The following is a 23105-nucleotide window of genomic DNA, read 5'->3' as shown; positions in this document are numbered from 1 at the left end:
GCCTCTCGAGAAAGAATTTTAAATGGTTTTGTGACGTCAAGGAGGCCCAAGAAAATACAGCCTGGTGCCAAATTACCTCCATCTTTGCAAGCATGCAGTAAGAAACAGATAACGCAGAAATAAATCTTTAGTGCAGTACCTATCTCATGATATGCTCTAGCGACTCCAGTAAGTGAGGATGTCTGGTGTAGGAATAGCTAAAGAAGATGAACTTTCAGATCTTCATTTTCTAATTTATGGTTAATGAAAAGACATCCTAATCTATCTGACATCCTGCTGTCTGGACAAAATGTCTGCGAGTGGCTTGGACCTTGCAGAAGGAAATGCCTTGACAAAGTTACAGCCTACAAAAGTGAACAATTTAAGTTTGATGGACAAAAAACTGAACCTCTTGAATGAAAAGATGGACAAACTGTTGCATTTTCAAGAAGATCTGACAGGCAAACTGCAGCGAATTAACAAAGGCATTGATGATGTAGAAAAAGGCATTAACAAGCTAACAGTGTCCCGAGCACCTCCTGATGAGACAGATGCAGTGAAAATAGGCCTAAAAATATCGGACAGTACTCACCAGACTGACATCCAGAGTGTGTGCTCAGAAGTGTTGAAATTGGTGAAAGCTGCCCAGCTAGATGACTTGAAGCATAAGGAGAGGCTGGCAAAAATAGAGAAAAGGGTTGATACACTGGATAAAGTTCTTACATTTGTAGAAGAAGTATTAAAAAATTCTAAAGTAGTGGATTTTATTCTCAAAGGCACTGTGCCCTGGAAGAAGGGGAGTCTGCTGGAAATCCTTGTTGAGGTTGGTTTTGTTTTGCTGTTCTTCACATTTTCCTTTGTGATGTAGCAGGGCTTTAGGCTCTCCTGCTGGCTCCTTGTATAACATATAGTTCAGGTTTTCCTTTCACCATCCTGTTACAGAGTACTGCTGTGACCTGTGAATTGCAAGGCTCTGAAGGCAGAGATGAAGGCTCAAAGCATGCTTTGATGTCTGGGGTTCCCAAAGTGCTCCAGGCAATCGTGTAACAAGTATGAGGAGTAGATTGTTACTGTAAAGGGAAATTCAGCTTCTACCAGTGATTGAAGATCATCAATGTCATTCAAATTAGTGACTGAATTGAAGCCTTAGTGAAAAGTATAAGTAACATACTGGAAGCATTTTTTGTTGGAATAAGCTTCTATTTGCTTGATTGATCATGAGTTCTGAACATAATACCAGTTACTAAAACCTGTGCTGACTTGTGGTCATATTACAGAGCTGATTTATATGTCCTTAGACATCCAAGTTGTCTTTAGCTACATCTTTATGATGAAACTTGGACTTCATCAACTCCATCAACATTGTTCACTTCTCAAATCAAATAGTTCTTGTGTTTGCAAGTTCCTAGACATCAGTTCCTGAAAGTTTCTTAATTATTGAGGACAGTGAGGTAGGAACAGGCAAGACTGGTACATAGTTGATGCAGTGTTTTGGAATCGATTAACGTAGCTTTTAAAAGTTACAGACTTCTGGAGTTAGATTTAGCTAATGGGAGTTTTCAGTTTTCACTATGGCTTGTATCCTGCAGTAGGAAGAAGGTGAGAGGAAACTCCAAGAGTTGGAATAGGTTTGTTCATTCCAAGAATCTCCTTGTATGTAGAGGTGTGATTGGAGTAAGGAGAACTTGGCTTAAATGCAAATGTCCATTTGTATCTTAATCCAAGTATTTTTCACCAAAACTGTAAAATGCTTTGGTGGAAGGTACACCTAAACTTTTACAAGAACAGGGCAATGCCAGATGCTGGCAAATCTTTTCAGGCTTTGAGTGCTGCTTTCCTTGTCTCCCTTTTTTAGGGCCAGAGGCTAACAAGTGAGTTAGACTGTTATGAGACAAAAGAATTTATAGACTTTCAATTATTGTTGATAACTATAACTCATACATTAGGTATCTATCTTAATTCTGGATAGCGATGATAGCTTCTACTTGCAGTTTGATTTCAGTTCTACAGATTTTTGAAGATCTGAAAAATTTTGGTACGTTTTGGTTAAAGCTGCATTGTTACAAGTCTCTGCCTGGAAACAGAGTGAGCCCTTTGCAGGATTTACACCTTGAGCTGAGCTGCCAGTGCACAATGTGGCCAGGTGAAGAGGAGCGTAAAGATGACAAACTAGTTCTGTTTCCAGACTGCTAGTTTCCAAGTGAAAAGACCAGTAAGAAGGGATGTAAATGGAGGTGGCGTGAGGGATACTAGAGGAATGTTTCACGTGGACTTCTAGCATACTGTCAGGATTAGTTGTCGACCTAACACTGCCTCTTCATTTGTGTTTGCAAAAAAGGAGGCTGAAGGAGGTCAGACATTCATCCAGGTTTTATGGATAGGGGGATGGAAAGCCATAGGTGAAATGATAGAGAGCCATAGGTGAAATGACCTGCTGTTGGTGACCTGATAGACTAGGATGGGCTGGAGGTCTGTGTCCCAGGCTCTAACCACTTCCTCAGCTGTAGAACAGGCAATGTGGAGAGTTTTATGGCTAACTAATTTTTTAATGTAAGTTACTACTTATATTTCCTTTTTTCCTTTTTCTCCTTTTTTTGTTCCTGGTCATGAACAGTTTCTGGAATTGTAAAATATGGTCAGTTATAAGACCTTAAGATATGTCCGGCTGCTGAGTGATATTTGAACTAGGCTTGAATTAATGAGGTAGTGTATGTATGTGACTGAGCTGGAGTAATGTGGAGCAAAGCATGGGTGAATTTAAAAACAAATCAGCTTGCACTAAGCCATGTGCTAACTTTGGTCAGGCTTTTGCAGCCTGTTCTGTGATAGCAATATAGACATGTCCAGAGAGCTCCACAGTTGCATGGGGGCTGCACATAAACAGAATCTGCTACCTGCTTGTTTGTGTGTTCCAACCTTTGCTGTTTTGTAATAGTGTGCTGCTTGTCACGGACTTGGCTTCATGCAGCGTTACCCAGTATGGGAATGGGAATGAGGAGGTCGTATTTTCATTGCTGGGTGAAGCTGTTTGTTGATGGTATGACAGCATTCCAGGGATGCCATGGGAATGCTTATGGAAGAAGTTTTGTGGGGTTGGAGTCAAATTGATGAAGGACTATGAGTTGAGCTCACAGGATCCAAACCTCTAACTTCTGACTTAAAAACCAAACAGATGGAAAAAAACCACCAGCATTAGATGTTCAGTTATCCAAGGCTTTTTTTGCATGTAGGATTCTGCAAGAATAATGTTCCCCCTGGTTATTGTTGCAGGTTTGCTTAGAGCTGTAATAAAAATGGTAATGATTTTTTTACTGCTTTTTGGGTGTTCTGTTTTCTGGGAAGGGGAAATTGGAGGGCTCTGTGGGATCTATATGATTGAAGCATCAGATCCTAAAGCACTTTCACTAACAAATGAAGGAGCTGTTTTGCAGCAGTCTTGTAATCAGTTGTCCGCAGAAATATTTTAAATGTTACTTATTTGCTTGTACAAATAAGGATAGGAGACTGCTTATTACTCGATTTTTAGCTATATACCATCCAAGAAATATGTTAAGCCTGTTCCTATTTTTGTGTAATGCTTTTTTTCTTTTTTTGCTAAATACTAGTTCTTTACTTTTAATTTTATTTCAAGTGTATTGCTGTGTGAAGTGTTTAGTGGGGCTATTACAAAATATCCCTCCTCTGTGCTTTCTTAATTGGAGGAAAACATTTGCTTAAAAATCAAAATCGATTTCTGACAGTAAGTCTGGTTTTAACCATGTCAGAGGTGAAATGTAATGTCAAGTACATGTACAAGAGTTGCCATAAAGCCAGAGTCTCTTTTTTGGTATTACCTCTTTCATAGTTGAAACCATGAATCTTTAGATGCCTTGAGACAAATACGTTAATGTTATCTTCAGAGACATCTTTCAGTCACTGACAAAAAATCGACAGAAATAGCGTATAATCTCTCTCATGTTTTATATATAATGGTTTTTAATCAATATGAGTAAATATGACAGGAGGGAAAACCTGGCAGGCAAAATTTTGGAAAGCAGTGAGTTATTGTAGTTTTCTGTGTCATCTTGTTTCAGAAGTATGCCTGTATGTGAAAGTGGGGAGAGATTGGAAAAAGGGAGTAAACACAGTAGTAACTAAAAATTCAGAAAATCAGAGGTATTGATATCCTTTTACAGAGTCTGAATACCTATGTAGTTGGAGGAACCTAGTGGGAAATGAACACTCTTGGCCGTAACTGCTATTTTTGTGTTCCCCTGCATTTTTAGGCCAAAGATAAGCCCGAGGAGAGTGGTGCAAAACCTAAGCATGTACTTAATAACAGAGGAACCCAAACTGAAAGCAAGAAGCCTCTGGCAGGTATGTATTACTCCAGGCATGCTCAAGCTTTGACTCTTCAAAATGTGTAGCAGACAACCTGGAAGTTAATAGCCTGCTATTTCCTGCTACCTAAATTACTCAAATGTAACTATCTTTGTTGACCAATACTGGGAAAACAGAATTGTTCTCATCTCCTCAAAGATGATTGTCCCCTGGATCAAATGCCGCAAAGTGCTGGAAAATCAAGACATTAAAAGCAGCACCTTTGGGTGTATAGTTTTGTGGTTGTTTTGCTTTGCAACTACAATGAGCCAAACTGAGAGCAATAGCCATTCAGAGATACCATGAAGGTAATGGCAGTATATAGCAAACCTAATAAATTCTTTTCCCTTAACAAATCTGAACCAGCCCTCCCTCCTCCACTCTCTGAAAAAGGGGCATGTTGGCATTGGGAATATCTTTTTTTGATCAGCAAGTTTCATTGCCATGTCAGGGCTAGATTCATGTTCAGGATGCATCTGTCAGGGCACTGCCTTCTTGTATTTTTGAGGAAAACCCAAGAGGCACTGCCTCAAGACATCCCTTGAAGTCTTGCTCACTCTGTCTCTGCCCTCTAAGCAGATAGAGGGTGTATCAGGGTGAGGAGGGTCCTAGATGGGTCTGCAGTGCCAGAGCTACCTGTTGTATTTGCCTGCAGAGTGATTTCAGATTGTAGGTGCATTGAGCTTGAGCCCTGCAGTTTTTTTGCTTGCATTATGAAAATCCATGTTCAATCTGTAACAGTGCTGGAAAGCCATCAGAGCAATTAAACCTCTGATTAAGCCATGAACATTAATAATGGCTGTCTCAAGCTTGTTGATGTAAGGACTTTAAACCTTTTGGGGGATTTCTTGGTACCTTTTCAGATGTGTAACTGTGTAGGTAATTTTGAGTGGTGAGTTACTTTATTCCCTCTCTGTTTTGTTGTCACTTTTATCAAAGATGATAGTTTATTAATGGCTTATTTTATTCAGAGACAAAAAGTAGGGAAAAACTGGATGACAACAAGGGAGCATGTGAGACGGTGAACATTTCTAGTGCTGTAACCCACAAAACTGACTCCAAACTCCAAGTTAAGGAGAGAACAGCACAGCAGCAAGTAGTAGAAAGTGTTGGCAAAACAGAGAGCTCTAAGAGCTGTCAACAGCAAAAGGAACTTCGTGTCAAAGATTTGAATCAACACAACGGTCTTCCCTTCGTAAATCAAGATCATGTGGGCAACCAAAATGTTCCTGCTAAAGCACACGATATGGACCTAGATGAGTGCCACAGACAGCTTGTTCATCAGAAACTTGGAGAGGATAAAAACAGACCTTCATTGTCGAGTGTGGCATCCTGGGAAGCTGTGCCCTCCACATCCCGGGCTATATCTGACACAGGGTGTGAAGTGACACATACCAGGTAATGGCCTTGTTGGTAGCTTTCTGTGTGATCTGAAACCATTTCATGTGCTAGAAGGAAAAAAAGGAAAGCCAGATCATTAAAGGAGGCAGCTCCTGCCGAGACATGATCCAGGGGAAAAACAGCCATGCTAGGATAAGAGTGATGAGACCTTACAAATTATTAGGGCAAAAAAATCAAAGCAGCAAGGGTCCAGTGTAAATTCCCGTGAAGTCAATGAGTGCTTAGGTGTATGGGAGATTTTTTTATATGATCCATGTTCCTGTGTATTGGAGATAAAGGTGACCACCCTAGTAGAGCTCAACTATTTGGACATTTATAAACCACTCATTGCTTTCCTGTTTCTATAACCATGGGAGTGAAAGGAATTTGAGGTATTTGGTAGTATATGCCAAAACTGAACTACTTGTTTTGCTTGCTGCCCTCATTGTTTTTATGGGTTTTATATGCCTTGGTCACTTAAAGGTATGACCTTTAATGATTGTTCATTTATCAACAATCTCTATTACCCCAATCTTTTCCTCATAAAGGTGTTTAGTAATATACCTTTCATAGTCCATTTTATTTTGAACTATTTATTTAGGATTTGATTTTAATTCAATGTATTTAAGTTTAAAAAAAAAAAACACAACAAAACACCCCCCCAAACCAAACCAAACCAAAAACCAAACAACATAACAGAAAAAAAAAAAAAAAAAACAAAAACAACAAAAACCACCACACCCAAACCCCACAACCAGAAACCCTACCAACCAGACCCCAACAGATGGAAATTCTGTGGCAAATTTTAACTGCCATGCCTTCTCTGTCTGGGATGGTGGCTATAGAGCTGTTTATACATGTGAATGTAGGGGTGGAGTGATACACACACTCACACATGCACATAAATATATATGTATGCCACTTTGAGTGTGGAATTTCCCCATTGTTCGTGTATACAAACTGGTGTCTGAAGCCCAGATAAGAACATGGCATTACTTTTGTCACACGGATATTTTTCTCCTAAGAGGTAGAGTGTCAGGATGTGGCATTAGAGCATAGAATCCTTCACTGTTATGGCTTCTTTGCAAGCATTCAGGAACAACTTTGTGTGCAGTTTATAGGCAGCATTACTTCTAAACTGGTTGTTGTAATAAACCCAGAGGGACTCAGGGACTCCCTCGTGTTTTCCCTGTGGGATATAAGCTCTGGCTGCTAGTTGTAGGCGCTCTGAGTCCATCCCAGAGCACTGCCTTGGAGGCTCTGCCTGTTCTGTGCACCGAGGATGGCTCAAGGTGTTTGGGAAGCAGTGGGGGAACAGTTGCTGTTACCTGTGGAAGTTGGTGCTTGTCGATCGTGGTGGTGAACTTGCGGAGAGGCAGCAGGTTCTGAAGCAGCTGGTTGGTTTGGATAGGACAGGGGGTTTATGAGCCCTAAAGACTGGCCTGGAGAGGGAAGCGGCATGAATGTCTTCGGGTTTTAGAATAGGCAACTGGTTTTAATCCATACTCTTCTTAGGTAACAGAAGATGAAAAAAAATATTAAACTTTTGCAGTAGCTAGAATGGCTAGAAAGTAGTATTGATGGAATGAGAGTTTATGGGAGTTACATTTTTAACAGAAAGCAATGAAAAAAATGCTGTCCAATCACAAGACACAAACACAGATGTCTTGAGTGCGCAGATCGGCCAGATGGAAGAGGACTGGAATGGATGCAAACCTCTGGATTTGTAGAGCCATATGAGCAGTCAGCCATTTAGATGATCAGCCTGTAATTTGTGAAAGGAATCACTACCCCCTGTCAGCCCAGACGAGTGGCATTTTATTAGGCCAACTGTAATGGTCACATAAAGCGGGTAAGCTTTCAAACACGGGATTAACACTTTTCAGTGTGAGACATTTTGTGTTCAGCAGAAAGCAGACATACACACTGATGAGGACACACACCGGCACACTTTATGATGCTTTTCCCTTAGTGTTGTATTTTGTAAATGGATTGGTACAGTTAGATTTTTCTAATGCTGTAGAAATCTATAATTTGGGAGCTACAGATTTTTCTTTCCCTCCCTCGCCTCCCCTCCCCCCACAGGTTACGAAAGCAAGGCTAGTCATCCGCATAAAATGTCAACTGTTTGCTCTGCAGGATATCCATCAATGTACATATGACTGAAATGAAAGAAAAGATTGAGAAGATCAAGGAAGGAAACTTAAATGATCCCAAAGTAAAATCCCCACCCTCCACAACAGCAGAAGTGGAAAGAGTCGAAGAGCTGCCTAACAAATTAAAACTTCAACAGAGTCCTAAAAACATTAGCACTGATCCAAATCAAGAAATGACAGCGGTCGATAAGCAAAATGAACCTACAGATCAAAATGGAAAGCAACAGCCATTACTGAGCAAGCCCAAATCAGGTAAAAAGGTTGAAGAGAAGTCAGAATTAAAATGCAAGCCCATGACCTCACAGAATACCTCTGCAAATGACTCTATGAAGGATCTGGGTGTAGGAGGGAAAATCCATCAAGAAACAGCAAAAGCAGAAGAATCCCAAACAGATGCCAGTGTTGAGAAGAGAGAATCCAAGTGTGCAGGAATGACACCAGAGAAGGCTGAGACACTGGAAGCTACCAAAGAGCTGCCCACTCAGGATGAAACGATCATCGGTAAGTTACTCGTAGTTACTCTCAGAAACTTCTACAGTGAGGATTTAGTGCTACTCTTGTGTTATATGTACAATAACAGCTGGAGCAGTGCTCAGTAGACCACCTGTGTATTACAGTTCAAGAGCATTTTGCCATGGGTATCTTTGACTATGTAAATAACTGAATTAACTTTTGTACAAATGCTTGTAACAGTAGTTTTCCTTTTAAAGTGTTCGTTTTTTGGGGGAAAAAAAATGAGGTTCCATTAAGATAAAATGGGATGAAGTGTACGTGTGACCAGAAGTAAGAGCCATTTTGAAAAAATCCATTTTCTTTAGATTAAAGCATTTATTCCTTAAGGTAAAATATGCGAAGCAGGTATGCTTTAGCAGCTATGGACTGGAGATCCAGAGAGCAGCACAATATTGCGGGAGGAGTATCTTGCTGGAGTCTTTGCTGTGTTACTGGCTGTAGATCTCAATTACTGTGTGAACACTCAGCTGCATAGTTTCAGGGAGTACTCTCTCCAGGCAGCATATATATGTCTCAGAATGTACTTCCATGTGTAGATGTCCTGACCTGAATCTGGCTTTCTCAGCAGTGACTGGAGATTAGATGAGTACATGTTAAATTGCAGCCCAAGATATCTGGAGGTTAATTGTAAAATTGTTTTGAATGGGAGACACCGAAAGTGTGTTTATGGAAGCTTCACCCCAGAAAAACTTGGACATTAATACATCATGGTTAACTGATTCAGCTTCTGTGTTATAAAACTAGGGTTGAGATTCAGAAAGTGCGATCCTGTTCTCTGGCACTTTATTCCTCATTTGTAAGAGGGTCTTAGCAGTAAAAGTCCCTCACGTGAAGCACATCCCTTTTTGCAGCTCCTGCAAATGCAATGGTCGTTTTACTTGCATGCCACTCTAAAAATAGTGAAGGAATCACGCCTAATGTTATCCAGATACTTCAGTGCTTGTCCGAATTCAAGCAGAAATAATAACGCTGGCATGGTAGAGAACACAAAGCAAAAAGAAAAGCTGGGAGAGAGAGTGCACTTGAGTATAAAGTTGTGGTTTGAGTGTTTGCATTGGCAGTGTATTAGCAGCAGTGGCAGGCTGGCTTGTCTGTGTTTGTGTCAGTACCAGAGTAGCTCTCTTAGAGCCCCACAGAAGCACCGAGGGCTGTATGAGTAATGCCAGGCTGACAAACAGGGCTCATCCCTTCAGGAACAGTGATGCCAAGGGTAGGAGAAGCACAAGGGTATAGTTTGGTAGAGCTGTGGATACTGGGAGCACAGAAAGCAGTTGAGAATTCTTATTACATTTAGCAAACACAGCAAGGTGATGTGTGTGTCCTGTGTTAGAAATCGCTGGTGTGATGAAGATGGAATCGAGTGCAGTGATATGCACATCGCAGTGACCAGCTTGTCTCCTCTTTAGATGACAGTCCTTCTCCTCCAGCTCCTTTTGAACACCGCATGGTGAGTGTCAAGCAAACAGAGGTGACAACATGCTACTCGGTGTGTCGGCATGAAGTACTGGGAGGGTAAGTATCCCTGTCCCTAATGCTGCACTGCTGTTGGTAGCTAAGGCATGGAGAAATGCAATGAGCTGGAGGGCTAGACTTTTCTTCTTCAGAAAGCCCCAAGGTTTGTGGGTGAGGTGTGACAGGGTCACTGCAGCCGGAGCAAGCAGGTTCATCCTTGATACGTTTTGGGCCATCGCAGGTGCTGGGTTCCTTGTATCAACCTTTCATAGTTTCTGGGGAGTATGTGGGGGGTGTCCCTCAGGTGACTGGTTTCTGCCCCAGGTCCTGCTTCAGATCCCTAACAGTGATCTGGGATGACTGGTTTTGCATTTGGCACAACGATCCTGATCATAGCTGGTGTCAGGAGGAAAACCCATGCCCTTCAGGCAAACACACTCAGAGCATCTGAAAATAGATTCCAAATTTTTTTTACCCTGCTGAACTGCACGTTAAAGAAAACTAAGGGAGCAGTTATTATTTTGACCTTATATTTAATTTTCACCAAAAAGAAGTTTGCAGCTGCTTCAGCCTTTGTGTTCTCGTATCCTTACTTACCTGACAAAGTTTAATTTATGGGTTGATCCAAGTACAAATAGAGCTTAATAATATAAGCAATATGATGCCATAGCAGAGAAGATAAAGTTTAGAAATCATCCCAAGGGCCATTGATGTGTCTGGGTGACATGAGGGGAGAATTTACAGTGCGTAAGAGATGAAGTCTGTGGAGTGGCTGCAGTTACTGGTCTTAAAATCATTTGAAAAGTTAGGAGATGAGGATGGAAATACCCTTGTTAATATACCCACAAATGCATCACTGAAGGACAGGAAGTGGGTACAGTTACAGAGCAAAAAAAGAATACCATTGGGTCATCATACCACAGTGAAATGTGGGAATACAGAAGGGGCATAATATTTTAATGTAAGCACTGAACAACTGGCTGGAAAGATAAAACTAATCCTTCATAAGCTGAGAGAAAAAGGAGATTCATGCTGCTGGCCACCTGATGCTGTTCACTTTGTACTGTGCTATTTTTAACGGACGACAGGACTAGTTGCATGCATGGTTTCTGGTGAGCTGTGTTAAGCTGTGTTCCCATCTCCTTCGTACCCACAGTGGGCGGTTTGGACAAGTTCACAAGTGCACAGAGATTTCAACTGGACTGAACCTGGCAGCCAAAATCATAAAAGTGAAAGGAGCAAGAGAGAAGGTAACTAACCGAGCTGCTGTGAACTCAAGTGAGCACACTCTAAACCTGCCTCGTTGCAGGCACCGTAACACCACTTCCCTCAATCAGCATTGGGTAGAATTGAATACTGTAAAATCTGGCTTAATAAGTAGAAGCTTGGCCTTTATATGACTGTCATCTCCTGTGTTTGTAATTAAAACATCTGTCCACAGGATACCTGTGGTATAGCTGTCATTGAGTTTACAAATTATTGTATTTGAATATATTGGAATTTAAGGAGTGTATTTCGCTCATTTTTTGTTAATTTATTTTTTCAGGAGGAAGTAAAAAATGAAATTAATATCATGAATCAAATAAATCATGTGAGTCTGATCCAGCTTTATGATGCTTTTGAAGCCAAAAATAGTATCACCTTGATCATGGAATAGTAAGTTTAAATTATCTCAGGAATTGTTATATGTTTGGGTTTTTTCAGGTCACTAGAGGAAATAGGGAATGATGATTCTGAGGTGTGAGGGAGACTTGAGTAGTATCCCAGCCAGAGAGTTGAATTCACTTTCAGAAGAAAAAAAAAAAAAAGTTTTAAAAGTAACTTCTTCAGGTTAAAAATTGTTTGGCAAGACTACAAGATGATTAAAACCAATGATAAGAAAGGCAACTATCCTCAAAAGTATGACCCAAATGACAAGATTGTTAATGAACAGAGCTCCACTATGGTTCACTTTTGTTTTAAGTTAAGCTTAATTCTCAGTTTAATTTAGTAAATTTTATAGATTGAAGACTTATTTTTTGTAGACTTCTAAGATGATCAAATAATAGATACTTTGGAACTTCCATTAGGTTCTTCAGGTCCCCATCAGATCACCGGGTCATCTGGGTTTGAGTTTGACACATATGCCCCCCAGATATTAGCAACAACTTTTCAATTTTAATTTATATTGATACTTAATTTCACACTCAGAAATAATTTGCTTGAAGTCATTGAGACTACTGATACACTTTATGCTGGATGTGCTGTTAGGACCCTGGCTGAATTAGGGCACCTAAGTTCCCAGCTTGGAAATTATTTGAGCTAACAAGGAATTTCAGAGTTTTAACACCTTTCTATGGCAAAATTTTAGTCTTGATGGTGGTGAATTATTTGACCGGATCACAGATGAAAACTACAATCTGACTGAGTTGGATGCAATTCTATTTACCAAGCAGATTTGTGAAGGAGTCCATTATCTGCACCAGCATTATATTCTCCATTTGGATCTGAAGGTCGGTAGTTCATACTCTCTGCTCTTTAACGATGCTATGACTTAGACCACCACAGTCTCTAATTACAAGAGTAATCTCCAAATCTGTGGACTATGTCATGAAGGAGTAGACTTACTTAATTCAACAGCCATGATGAATGGAGCTTTAGAGATTCATTGCGCTTTTTTAATGTTTATTTAGTTGCTTGTTGAGAATAGTGAAAAGAACAGGATTCTGTGCTTTTGCCTCTCTCAAATCAGAAGCCTTTAATTCTGTGTGAAATTAAACAATGCTCTTTTGTCATTAATGAAAAAAACCCAAACCTCAAACCCTTTTTGGCTAGAAATGCCTTCATTCTTCCCTTAACTTCCCCCTAGCCTCTTGTAGCTGTGTTCAAATATCATCTTCCTAGTGTTTTCTGAATGGCCCCTTAATAACTGGCCTTTTTAAACAGAAATATGAACTGGTTTTTCTCCTGCTTGTTTATACAGTGCCTTACACAATGATACTAGACCTGGTTGGCCTGTAGACAGTGCTGCAGTTGCAATAAGTTTTGACATCGTTGTCCCCCACTCCCACCTTGAAAATTATTCTCATTGGAAAAAAACAAGTTTTTGCCTTCATGGGCAAACCAAAGGATGCATTTGACATGTTTCATGAAGCTTTTTAAGGAGTTACTCTTATACTTAGGGAATACATCCAGTGGGTAAGCCTCAACAGTCTGACTGACTCTACCATTTTACACAGAAGGGCCTTTCCATTTTAAAATCCTTGTCATCTATGGAATATTGTTGTACAGGAATAGAAGTTAAACTTCTTTATGGAAGGCTGAAACACAAACCTGTCACTAACTTTGTATGCCAATCAAATCCTTCTCTCCCATGATAGGAATAGAAAGAAAAGTATTATACTAAAAAGTACCACTACATTCTGACATGTTTATACTGTATACATGTATACAAACAGACATTTAACTCAAAATACCCTCTTTTCTTTTTGTAGCCTGAAAATATATTATGTGTAAATCACACAGGAAACCAAATTAAAATTATTGACTTTGGATTAGCGAGGAGGTAAGAGAGTTCAGTTGTGAATTTTTAATTAAAAAAAAGAAACAAACAACAAAACCAAAGCAACCCCACAAACCTCTGATGTGACTTTGATAGTTCTTAGGGAGGCTTTATGCATTTTAGTGGCTCTAACATAATTCTGCTATGTGAATGAACTAAGTAGTATGTTGCGGTGGGTGTGAGTTTTCTGCTGTGTGCATTAGTTATCTAATTACTCTTTCAAATAACATTTCTGTTGGATAAAGCTATACTGCTGTTCTAATTATCTCAAAGTGATTCCCCTTGTAAAGCTTTTACTCCAGGGACTCCAGACAGGCTCTTTGACTTCTTGACTGCTGGGTTTTACTGTGCAAGTTCTACTTGTGGAGATTTTCTGCAAAACTCTTTACATAGACAAGTTGCTTTTTTCCTTCAATTATGTTTGAGCCATCCCATGTGAAACCCTCCAAGAAATATGGAGTTGTCTTCATTCTTTTTCTTTGCTCACATGACTGTGTTAAAAGAAAGCTGTCAAAGCATGAGTCAATTCCCATAAAATAAAAAGGAATGACTCCTGTTAGTATAACAGTAAGAATAACAGCATTTCTCAATTTCTTTTCTAAACCCTTTGAGGCTTTTCTTAAGCCCAAATCTGGTACATTCATGCACATATCATGAATCATAAAAAAGTTAGGGTTGAAAAGGACCTTAAAGATCATCTAGTTCCACCCCCCCCATGGGCAGGGACACCTCACACTAAACCATGTCACCCAAGGCTCCATCCAGTCTGGCCTTGAACACTGCCAGGGATGGAGCATTCACAGCTTCCTTGGGCAACCTATTCCAGTGCCTCCTCACCACCCTAACAGTAAAAACCTTCTTCCTTATATCTAATCTAAACTTCCTCTGTTTAAGTTTGAACCCATTACCCCTTGTCCTATCACTAGGGATAATGAAGAGTCCCTCCCCAGCATCCTTAAAGGTCCTCTTCAGATACTGGAAGGCTGCTATGAGGTCTCCACGCAGCCTTCACTTCTCCAGGCTGAACAGCCCCAACTTTCTCAGCCTATCTTCATACGGGAGGTGCTCCAGTCCCCTGATCATCCTTGTGGCCCTCCTCTGGACTTGTTCCAACAGCTCCATGTCCTTTTTATGTTGAGGACACCAGAACTGCACACAATACTCCCAAGTGAGATCTCACAAGATCAGAGTAGAGGGGCAGGATCACCTCCTTCGACCTGCTGGTCACGCTCCTTTTGATGCAGCCCAGGATACAGTTGGCTTTCTGGGCTGTGAGCGCCCACTGCCGGCTCATGTTCATTTTCTCATCGAGCAGCATACCCAAGTCCTTCTCTGCAGGGCTGCTCTGAATCTCTTCTCTGCCCAACCTGTAGCTGTGCCTGGGATTGCCCCGACCCAGGTGTAGGACCTTGCACTTGGCATGGTTAAACTTCATAAGGTTGGCATCAGCCCACCTCACAAGCGTGTCGAGGTCCCTCTGGATGGCATTCCTTCCCTCCAGCGTATCAAACGAACCGCACAGCTTGGTGTCATTGGCAAACTTGCTGAGGGCACACTCAATCCCACTGTCCATGTCACTGACAAAGATGTTGAACAAGACCGGTCCCAACACCGATCCCTGAGGGACACCACTCGTTACCGGTCTCCAGCCAGACATCGAGCCATTGACCACAACTCTTTGCGTGCGGCCATCCAGCCAGTTCTTTATCCACCGAGTGGTCCACCCATCAAATTGATGTCTCTCCAATTTAGAGACAAGGATGTTGTGTGGGACAGTGTCGAACACTTTGCACAAGTCCAGGTAGATGACATTAACTGCTCTGGGCCTGTTCATCAGTTTTGTAGCCCCATCATAGAAGGCCACCAAATACACCTCTCCTACAGTGGGGCAAGGGCCTTCATTCTCACAGTCCCTGTATCTTCCTTCCAAGACTTGGGTGGTGTGGTCAGAGCCTTTGCCAGTGAAGACTGAGGCAAAGAAGTCATTAAGAACCTCAGCCTTCTCCAAATCCAGGATAGCCAGTTCTCCCGATAGCTTCCGGAGAGGGCACACATTGTCCCTAGTCTGTCTTTTATTTGCATTTATTTTTTTTTGCTTTTATTTTATTACCTATAGAATCCCTTCCCGTTATCTTTAACATCCTTAGCCAGGTTTAATTATAACTGGGCGTTAGCTTTCCTAACCTGCTCCCTAGCTTCCCAGACAACATGCCTGTATTCTTCCCAGGCCGCCTGTCCTTGCTTCCACCTTTTATAAGCCTCTTTTTTCCTTCACAGTTTCCTCAGCAGCTCCTTATCCATCCAAGGAGGTCTCCTCCCCCTCCTGCTGCACTTCCTTCTAGTTGGGATGCAACACTCCTGAGCTTGGAGCAGGTGATCCTTGAATATCAACCAACTGCCTTGGGCTCCCCTGCCCTCTAGGGCTATATCCCATGGAACCTTACTGAACAGGTTCCTGAAGAGTCCAAAGTCTGCTCTCTTGAAGTCCAGGGCAGTGAGCTTGCTGCACGCTCTTCTCACTGTCCTGAGCATCTCGAATTCGACCATCTCATGATCGCTGCATCCAAGGCTGCCCTGGAGCGTCACTTTTCCAACCAGCCCTTCCCTGTTGGTGAGCACGAGGTCAAGCATGGCACCTCTCCTTGTTGGCTCCTCTATTACTTGCAGAAGGAAGTTATCTTCCACACAATCGAGGAACCTCCTGGATTGCTTGTGCCGGGCCGTACCATTGCTCCAACAGATATCAGGGTGGTTGAATTCCCCCATGAGGACAAGGGCCTGCGAGTGCAAGGCTGTTCCTATCTGCCTATAGAGGCCTTCATCCGCAGATTCCTCTTGATCAGGCGGTCTGTAGCAGATCCCCACAGTAATGTCTCCCATCGCTGTTGTCCCTTTAACCATGTCTCTGTTGACTGATCACGCATCCCCAGAGTTCCATACTCTCCAGCCTATCACTGACATAAATAGCAACTCCCCCTCCCCATCTGCTGGGCCTGTCTTTTCTAAAGAGCCTGTAACCTTCCATTCCAACACTCCAGACGTAGGAGCCATCCCACCATGTTTCTGTGATGCTTATTGTATCATACCCCTGTAGACGTGCACACATTTCTAATTCCTCTTGTTTGTTGCCCGTGCTACGGGTGTTTGTACAGAGGCATCTGAGCCGAGCTCCAAGTGAAGCCGGCTCATTGGCTGGAGCAGCTGGAATATCTCTATATTGCTCCAAGCATTTATTATAGGTGTTGGCAACTTACTGGGTATTCTGGGATGGAATGATGCCCCCCTCCCCCAATACAATATATGTACCAATGTGTATGCATGTATCTGTCCAAGGACTTCTTCAAAAGTATTTCCTAAAAATAAATGGACACATTGAGAGTGGTTTTTGGTTGGGTTTGGGTTTGTTTGGTTTTTGGTTTTTTTTTTAATTGGGACGTAGACATACAAACTTCTACTAAAGCAGTTTTGAAAACCAGATCTTCCAGGAAAAAAGATGTAAAAGCAATGCTTTAATGGTTTGTTCTGTCTGTACACAGATGTAACTCCAGGTAACATCAGCCATAGTCAATGCTGGTTCAGTTTTATAGTCTTTCCCTTTTAAGCAATAGAACAGAATCATATTGTCCCTGTATTGCATCACTGTTAAACTTTTCACCAAGCCCAAGTAATCCTCTTCAGAGTCCCAACTCAGTGGTTATGTTGTGCTCACATCTGTTATACAGACCTTTACCCTGAGCTGTAGCTGGGTACATCCCACCAAAGCAAATGCTTTCCAAACCTGTTTCAGTGGAAGCTGCTTTATTTGGTTTATGTTGGACAATATCTGCTGAAAAGAGTCTTGTGAAGCCTGGCAGAGAGTGAAGCTGCCAGCAGTATGTGGGCAGGCCTTTGCAGGTTTTACTGCCTTTTGTCTTCCTTCTGGCTTTGCTCTGGCAAAGGGTATAGCTGATGGTATATTCACCTGAAGTCAGTTCATTCTTTAAAGACTGTTATGCTGCCCTGATTGCCTGTGAAGTCTGCTGTGATTGCTCTGCTGTACTTGCAATGCCAAAAGCCATGCCTTGATTTTTTACAGATGAGATACGTTTCCCAGCCTGCTCTCAGAACTGATTTCTCTCTTTCTGTTAAAGGTACAAACCTCGTGAGAAACTGAAGGTTAATTTTGGAACTCCAGAGTTCTTGGCTCCTGAAGTGGTGAACTATGACTTTGTTTCCTTCCCAACAGACATGTGGAGTGTTGGTGTTATCACGTACATGTTGTGAGTAACCCTGGGGGCTCTGCCAAAGGCGCGGGAGCTCTGCCGAGGAAGAATGTGACTGCCCCTGAGCCCATCTGCCTGTGACTCTTCCTAACTCATTCTGTTAAAAACCCAGCCCTTAGTGCAAAGGCACCTTGCTGTGCATACTAAGTCTCTAAACAACAAATAATCCTTTTGGTAAATGTGTGCATGTTCTTCTCACCACCTTACTCAGTATGGTAAAATGGATCAGGTCTCTTTTTACTCACAAAAGTTGCCAGAAGCATGTCAGAATTTTCATTTTTGATGGTGTTCTTGAGGACATGGATTATTTTCAGATTTGCAATGTGATCATTTTAGTAGCTTGGACTTGGTGTGCATCTGCACAGAGGAATTAGTGTTGGGTGTTACGCTGTGGGTCTAAAAAATGTCATGTCACAAATAGGGCTAAAACTTTTCTTTGGTATCTGGATGGTGGCCATGGACAGCTTGTCTGTCCAAATTGTCTGCCTTCTGACGAGCTGACTTTGTATCCCAGAATCTTTCACAGATGCTTTCTGTAAACTGGATACATTTCTGGTTTAAATTTTTGTGTGATCCAAAGCCCAACTGAATGAAGTAATAAACGACTGAAGCAATAAATCTGGGCCTAGAGGCTAATTGAAAAAAGTACGCTGTAGGTCAGAATTGCGTTTAATTCAAGCCACGTAAGGATATGGGCCTTGATTCAGGAAAGCTCTTGAGTCCCCCTAGCTGTCCCAGCTGGGAAGGCACTGATATATGTGCCTAAATCCCGACTGAATTAATTTCCTTTGGGCTCTCCCTATTAGTAATGCTCTCTGATGTAGCTGAGTGAACTGCTAGAGAGTAACACTAACATTTACAATGCTGTGTTGTTCCAGACTACTGGCTTATCTTGGTAGGGACTGAGTGGAACACCCCATAGCTGAGAGTCTTTTCCTCTCTGTAAGCTAACAACAGTTGTAAAGCAGAGGATTCACAGTAGGAAAAACACAAGAAAAAAACAGAAGGAAAAACACATCTTGCTTTTAACAACTAAGGATTTCCCTCTCCTTCTTTCTTTTTTTAAGGCTTAGTGGCCTGTCCCCATTCCTGGGAGAAACTGATGCAGAGACAATGAATTATGTACTCAATTGCAGCTGGGATTTTGATGCAGAAGCATTTGAACAGCTATCGGAGGAAGCTAAAGACTTTATTTCCAGACTACTCGTGAAGGAGAAAAGGTACTCCTTTGTCCAGTTGTGAGGACAGTAGCACCTAATGACATCATTAAATTTCTCCTAGCCAACTCTGTTGATTGCATGCAGCACTGAGAAGTCACTACCTGACACTTTTTATGCTGTGTCTGTGCTTTGTGAGCAGTTCCTCAGTGATTCAAAAGCCCCTATTTAAAAGGAAAATATCTACGTACCTTGACTAAAGAAAGCTGCTTTTCACAATAGCCTCAATATAGGCAGATCAGAGGAAATCTGGGAGGACTTTTCTGTGTAGAAATGTGTCTTTAGTATTCCTTCTCTGAGCAAAAGCTGTTTCTATTGTTGCCTTGGATTCTCACAAGCCTGACACAAATTGCAAAAATGTCTCTGGAATGTCATGGAGGATAAATGGAAGCTGCAGCTGCAAAAATGCACATTGTTCTCTTCTAAAGCACTCTACATGCATTTAGTGGATATTAAGGAGCATTTGGGACTTAACTGCATGTGGCTTCTCAGTGTTGGCTCCACTGAAATAAAAAGTGATTGCACAACGTGAAACAACCGGGGAGAGTGAGGATGACATTGATGTCAGACTGTGGCAATGGGGCTGGGTGAGTGAGTAGAGATATTTTTCTCTTGCTGATAGTGATATAATACTAATTAAGCCAGGAAATGAGTCATACAGTAAAACAAATTGTGTGTCCAAGGGGAATTCAAAGGAGTGCTTAGGATACTAACAAATTCCAGGTCATTATCTAAATCAGATAAATCAGTTTTAGTACTAATCACATTTGAACAATAAGTGATATGAAAAGCATAAAAAGAACATCAGCAGGGGAATTCAGGTTGGATATAAGGAAGAAGTTCTTCCCTGTGAGGGTGGGGAAGCACTGGCACAGGTTGTCCGGAAAAGCGGTAAATGCTCCATTCCTGGCAGTATTCAAGGCCAGGTTGGACAGAGTCTTGAGTGACACGGAGATGTCCCTACCCATGGCAGGGGGTTGGAACTAGATGATCTTAAGGTCCCTTCAACCCAAACTCTATGACTCCATATTGCCAGCAAGAGACCACAAAGGGATTTTTTCAGACATGAGAAAACCAAACACATCCAAACCATAAAAAGGCAAAATCCAGCATATAACCACAGCTGAATCAACTCACTGCAGGCTTTTCACACCACTCACCCCTTGAACTAGAGAGTGCAGGAATTGCCACTCACTTGTGTTAGTCCATTTAAGGCAGTTTCTTTATCAGTAATGCTACGGAGCACAGGGCACTGAAACAATGGCAGCTAGGGCAGCTGGGTTTACATGGCAGATTTCCTCTTCCGCAGCTGCCGGATGAGTGCAACACAGTGTCTGAAACACGAGTGGTTAAACAACCTACCTGCTAAAGCCAAGAAGTTCAAGCTTCGCCTGAAGTCCCAGTTGTTGCTGCAGAGTTACATGGCTCACAAAAAATGGAAGGTAAATAGACAAACTCTGGTAAATCTACTTCCAGAGGGAAAATCAGCTCAACACAGGCAAAGCCATTCCCTCCTTTTTTTTTTTTTTGTATGGTGGCTCGCTGCTGTCCACAGGCTTCTTTCTTGTAAATATGAGTTTGGAAAGTATATTTTCACTGGTAAATTAAGGGTTTTTCTCCTGCACAGTTATACTGATTCTAGTTTTAGCAAGTTTGGTTTCAATTTTTACTCCCTATCGGAGTTTTACACCTTTTTTCTTTACAAGTTCAGAGACTTCAGATACTACTTAGCTTTAAATGTTCTTCACTTGATATTGGAGACATTTTTCCACTGACAACAGTTCCATTGTTCTGTTGTCACTATGGAGTAGGGACACAACATAAGGCAGTTTTGTCTCTTGTTGCAGCTAGTAGAAGTGTGGGAGAGAGAAAAAGTTAGGCTTAAACCCATCCAGAGAACTCTCAGGACCTGCCTGATCACCTCACGCTCCTTCAGAACTAAATGTTGTATGAGGAACTGATAGAAAAGGATTTTTACTGGAGTCTCTATTTTACTGTAAGTAATGGATCCTGAAAGGTGAACATAGTGATCTTTCCTGGTACAAAGAAGCCTGTGGAAATGTGAGGAAAACTCAGTGAGAACCATTTCCTTTTCTTTTGTCACTGGAGAGTTGTAATTCCTTGCTAAGGAGCTAAACCAGAGGCTTACACGTTTTCTACTCCTGCAGCCCAGCTGTTTGGTTGCAGACTTCTGCACTTGTGTTTTAAAAAATACATAATCTAAAGACATATCACCATACAATTTGTAATAATGCTGCAGAAGCTCACAGTGCCAGGAGTCTTGTTCTGCAGTGGTCATCTCCCAGTACACAGCTGTTCTGCACTGCAATCCACACAAGGTGTGGGTCACTACAGGTAAATTCATTTATCAGGGAGACATATCTGTCAGCTACAGAATAGGTCCTTTACCTCAGCTGTACTCACATTTGAACTGTTGTGTTCTGTTCACAGAAACATTTTTATGTAGTGGCTGCTGCTAACAGGCTGAAGAGATTTCAAACTATGTCTGTCAAGCTTGCATGAGCTTGTATGAAGCATCTACTACTCTCAGAGCCATGGAAGACATGACATGAAATCATGGAAGAACTCAGTATCTTCACTAATTTCTACCCCTTTGCTTTCTAATATAAGGTTTCGGGTCTGTCCTCAAATATTGTGTGTACTGCAGAGCTTCCAGAAGTGCCTCGAGGAAGAAGTACTGGAATTATTTCTAAAAGCAGAAGTTACCTTGTTTTGTTTTTACAAGTTTTTAGTTGTATGTAGTGATGGAAAAACATGGCTGTTACTGGGGCTGACTTCTTGCTGAAGGCTTTGATTCTTCAGAATGTTGTTGGGATGTTCATACCATACAACACCTTGTCAGTCTTCTGGTTTCTCACAGTGAACAAGTGATCTCTCAAGACTCTCTTCATGACTGAAGAGCACTGCCACAACAGTGGCACAATTTTTCCTCTGGTGTTTGTTACGTAGAACAAAAGATACCAAGTATCCTTTTCTTCTGTAATTTTTTCGGAAAGATTGTTTTTTTCCCCAAAACATGCTGATGATTCAGTACAACTACACAGAGTTGAATGGTTTGGGTTTGTTGGCTTTTTTTATTCTACTCTCTCTTTAAAAAAAAAATAGTTGTATCCTATAACTCTATAGTTAGGAAATAGGAGGAATCCTGGTTTCAAGCAACTTAAGTCAGTTGGCCATTGCTGCTGTTTCTTATGGTGGGTTGAGTTGAGCTGAATGGACTGAACTTTTGGAAGGAGATAGGTGAAACTGCCACAAATCAAAATCACCTAATGACCCCTGGGTCTACGCAAAAAAGATCTCATGTCCAGAAAAGAAAAGACTCCAGATATCCTTTACATGTATTTAAACTTGTAAGTGGCTTCAACTGCAGCCATTAATTTGGGGATTTTATTTTTCTCTCTGACAATTTTAATGAAGTCTGAGATGTTGATACAGTGTGATGTGCAAAACAGGTTTTATTGCTATTTAGTGCCAGGGACATGGTGTGCTGCTGGAATCTGCCTTCAGCCCAGTTAGGAGGCTGAAGCCCTTTCCCCTCCCACTTTGCTCCTGAACAATAAATGTTTTCTTCACAATACTAACTTCTTTTGTATTTTAAACTTTTTCCTGATGCATAAAGAGCTGGAGCCACTTGCAGTCTCTCAGCTAAAAAGTATAACATTATTTATTAAGGCTCTGGTTTCCTTTGTTCCTGTTCTAGATTCTGCAAAACACTGTGTGAGCTGGATGGACTCCCTACCAAAATGAGAAACTATAGCACTAAAACCAGCTTTCCAGCAAAGGCATCAAACCGCTGTAAAGTTCCCTTTAATTTTATGGGCTTGCATGTCCCTTGAATTAGCAGAAGTACTGGTTGCTAATGAAGAGGTTTTAAAACTGACTTACCCTACTGTAGTTATCTTTTCCACTCTAGTGCTTCTCACTTTGCAAAGTCCTAAATTCTGGACTTCAGCATTTCCAGAATTGAGACAGATCATTATTAAAATCAAGTGTAATAATCTTGACAGTGTATCACCTTCTGTGAAGGCCCACTTTTGTCCAAGTTTTCCTCCCACAGTGGTTCTGCATGCTAAATGTGATTGCATTAATTGGTTTGTATATTTCTGAATTAATACTAATAAATGTCATTAAGGTGGAACAAGCCTATTCCTCAGTTTTGGTTTAATCCCTCCCACCAAAAAAACCCAAAAAACATTTCTGAGAAGATCTTAATGGCAGAATGCTT

At 41.4% G+C, this 23105-nt stretch overlaps 1 protein-coding gene across 1 annotated transcript; it reads left to right on the top strand.

Annotated features, from left to right (window-relative positions):
* Nucleotides 1–289: 289 nt before the first annotated feature.
* MYLK3 (myosin light chain kinase 3) lies at nt 290–21382 on the top strand (the record flags this gene model as incomplete). Its single annotated transcript, XM_080638453.1, has 13 exons — nt 290–802; nt 4245–4335; nt 5310–5736; nt 7858–8375; nt 9794–9899; nt 10996–11089; nt 11386–11495; nt 12190–12331; nt 13313–13383; nt 17511–17639; nt 18710–18862; nt 20169–20301; nt 21311–21382. 13 exons carry the CDS (start codon nt 290–292, stop codon nt 21380–21382), a joined length of 2559 nt encoding a protein of 852 aa, XP_080494579.1.
* Between the last annotated feature and the right edge of the window lie 1723 nt (nt 21383–23105).

Source organism: Psittacula echo (genome assembly GCF_963264785.1).
Source record: "Psittacula echo genome assembly, chromosome: Z".
Lineage (NCBI taxonomy): Eukaryota > Metazoa > Chordata > Aves > Psittaciformes > Psittacidae > Psittacula > Psittacula echo.
This window is presented reverse-complemented; position numbering and strand designations above follow the sequence as displayed.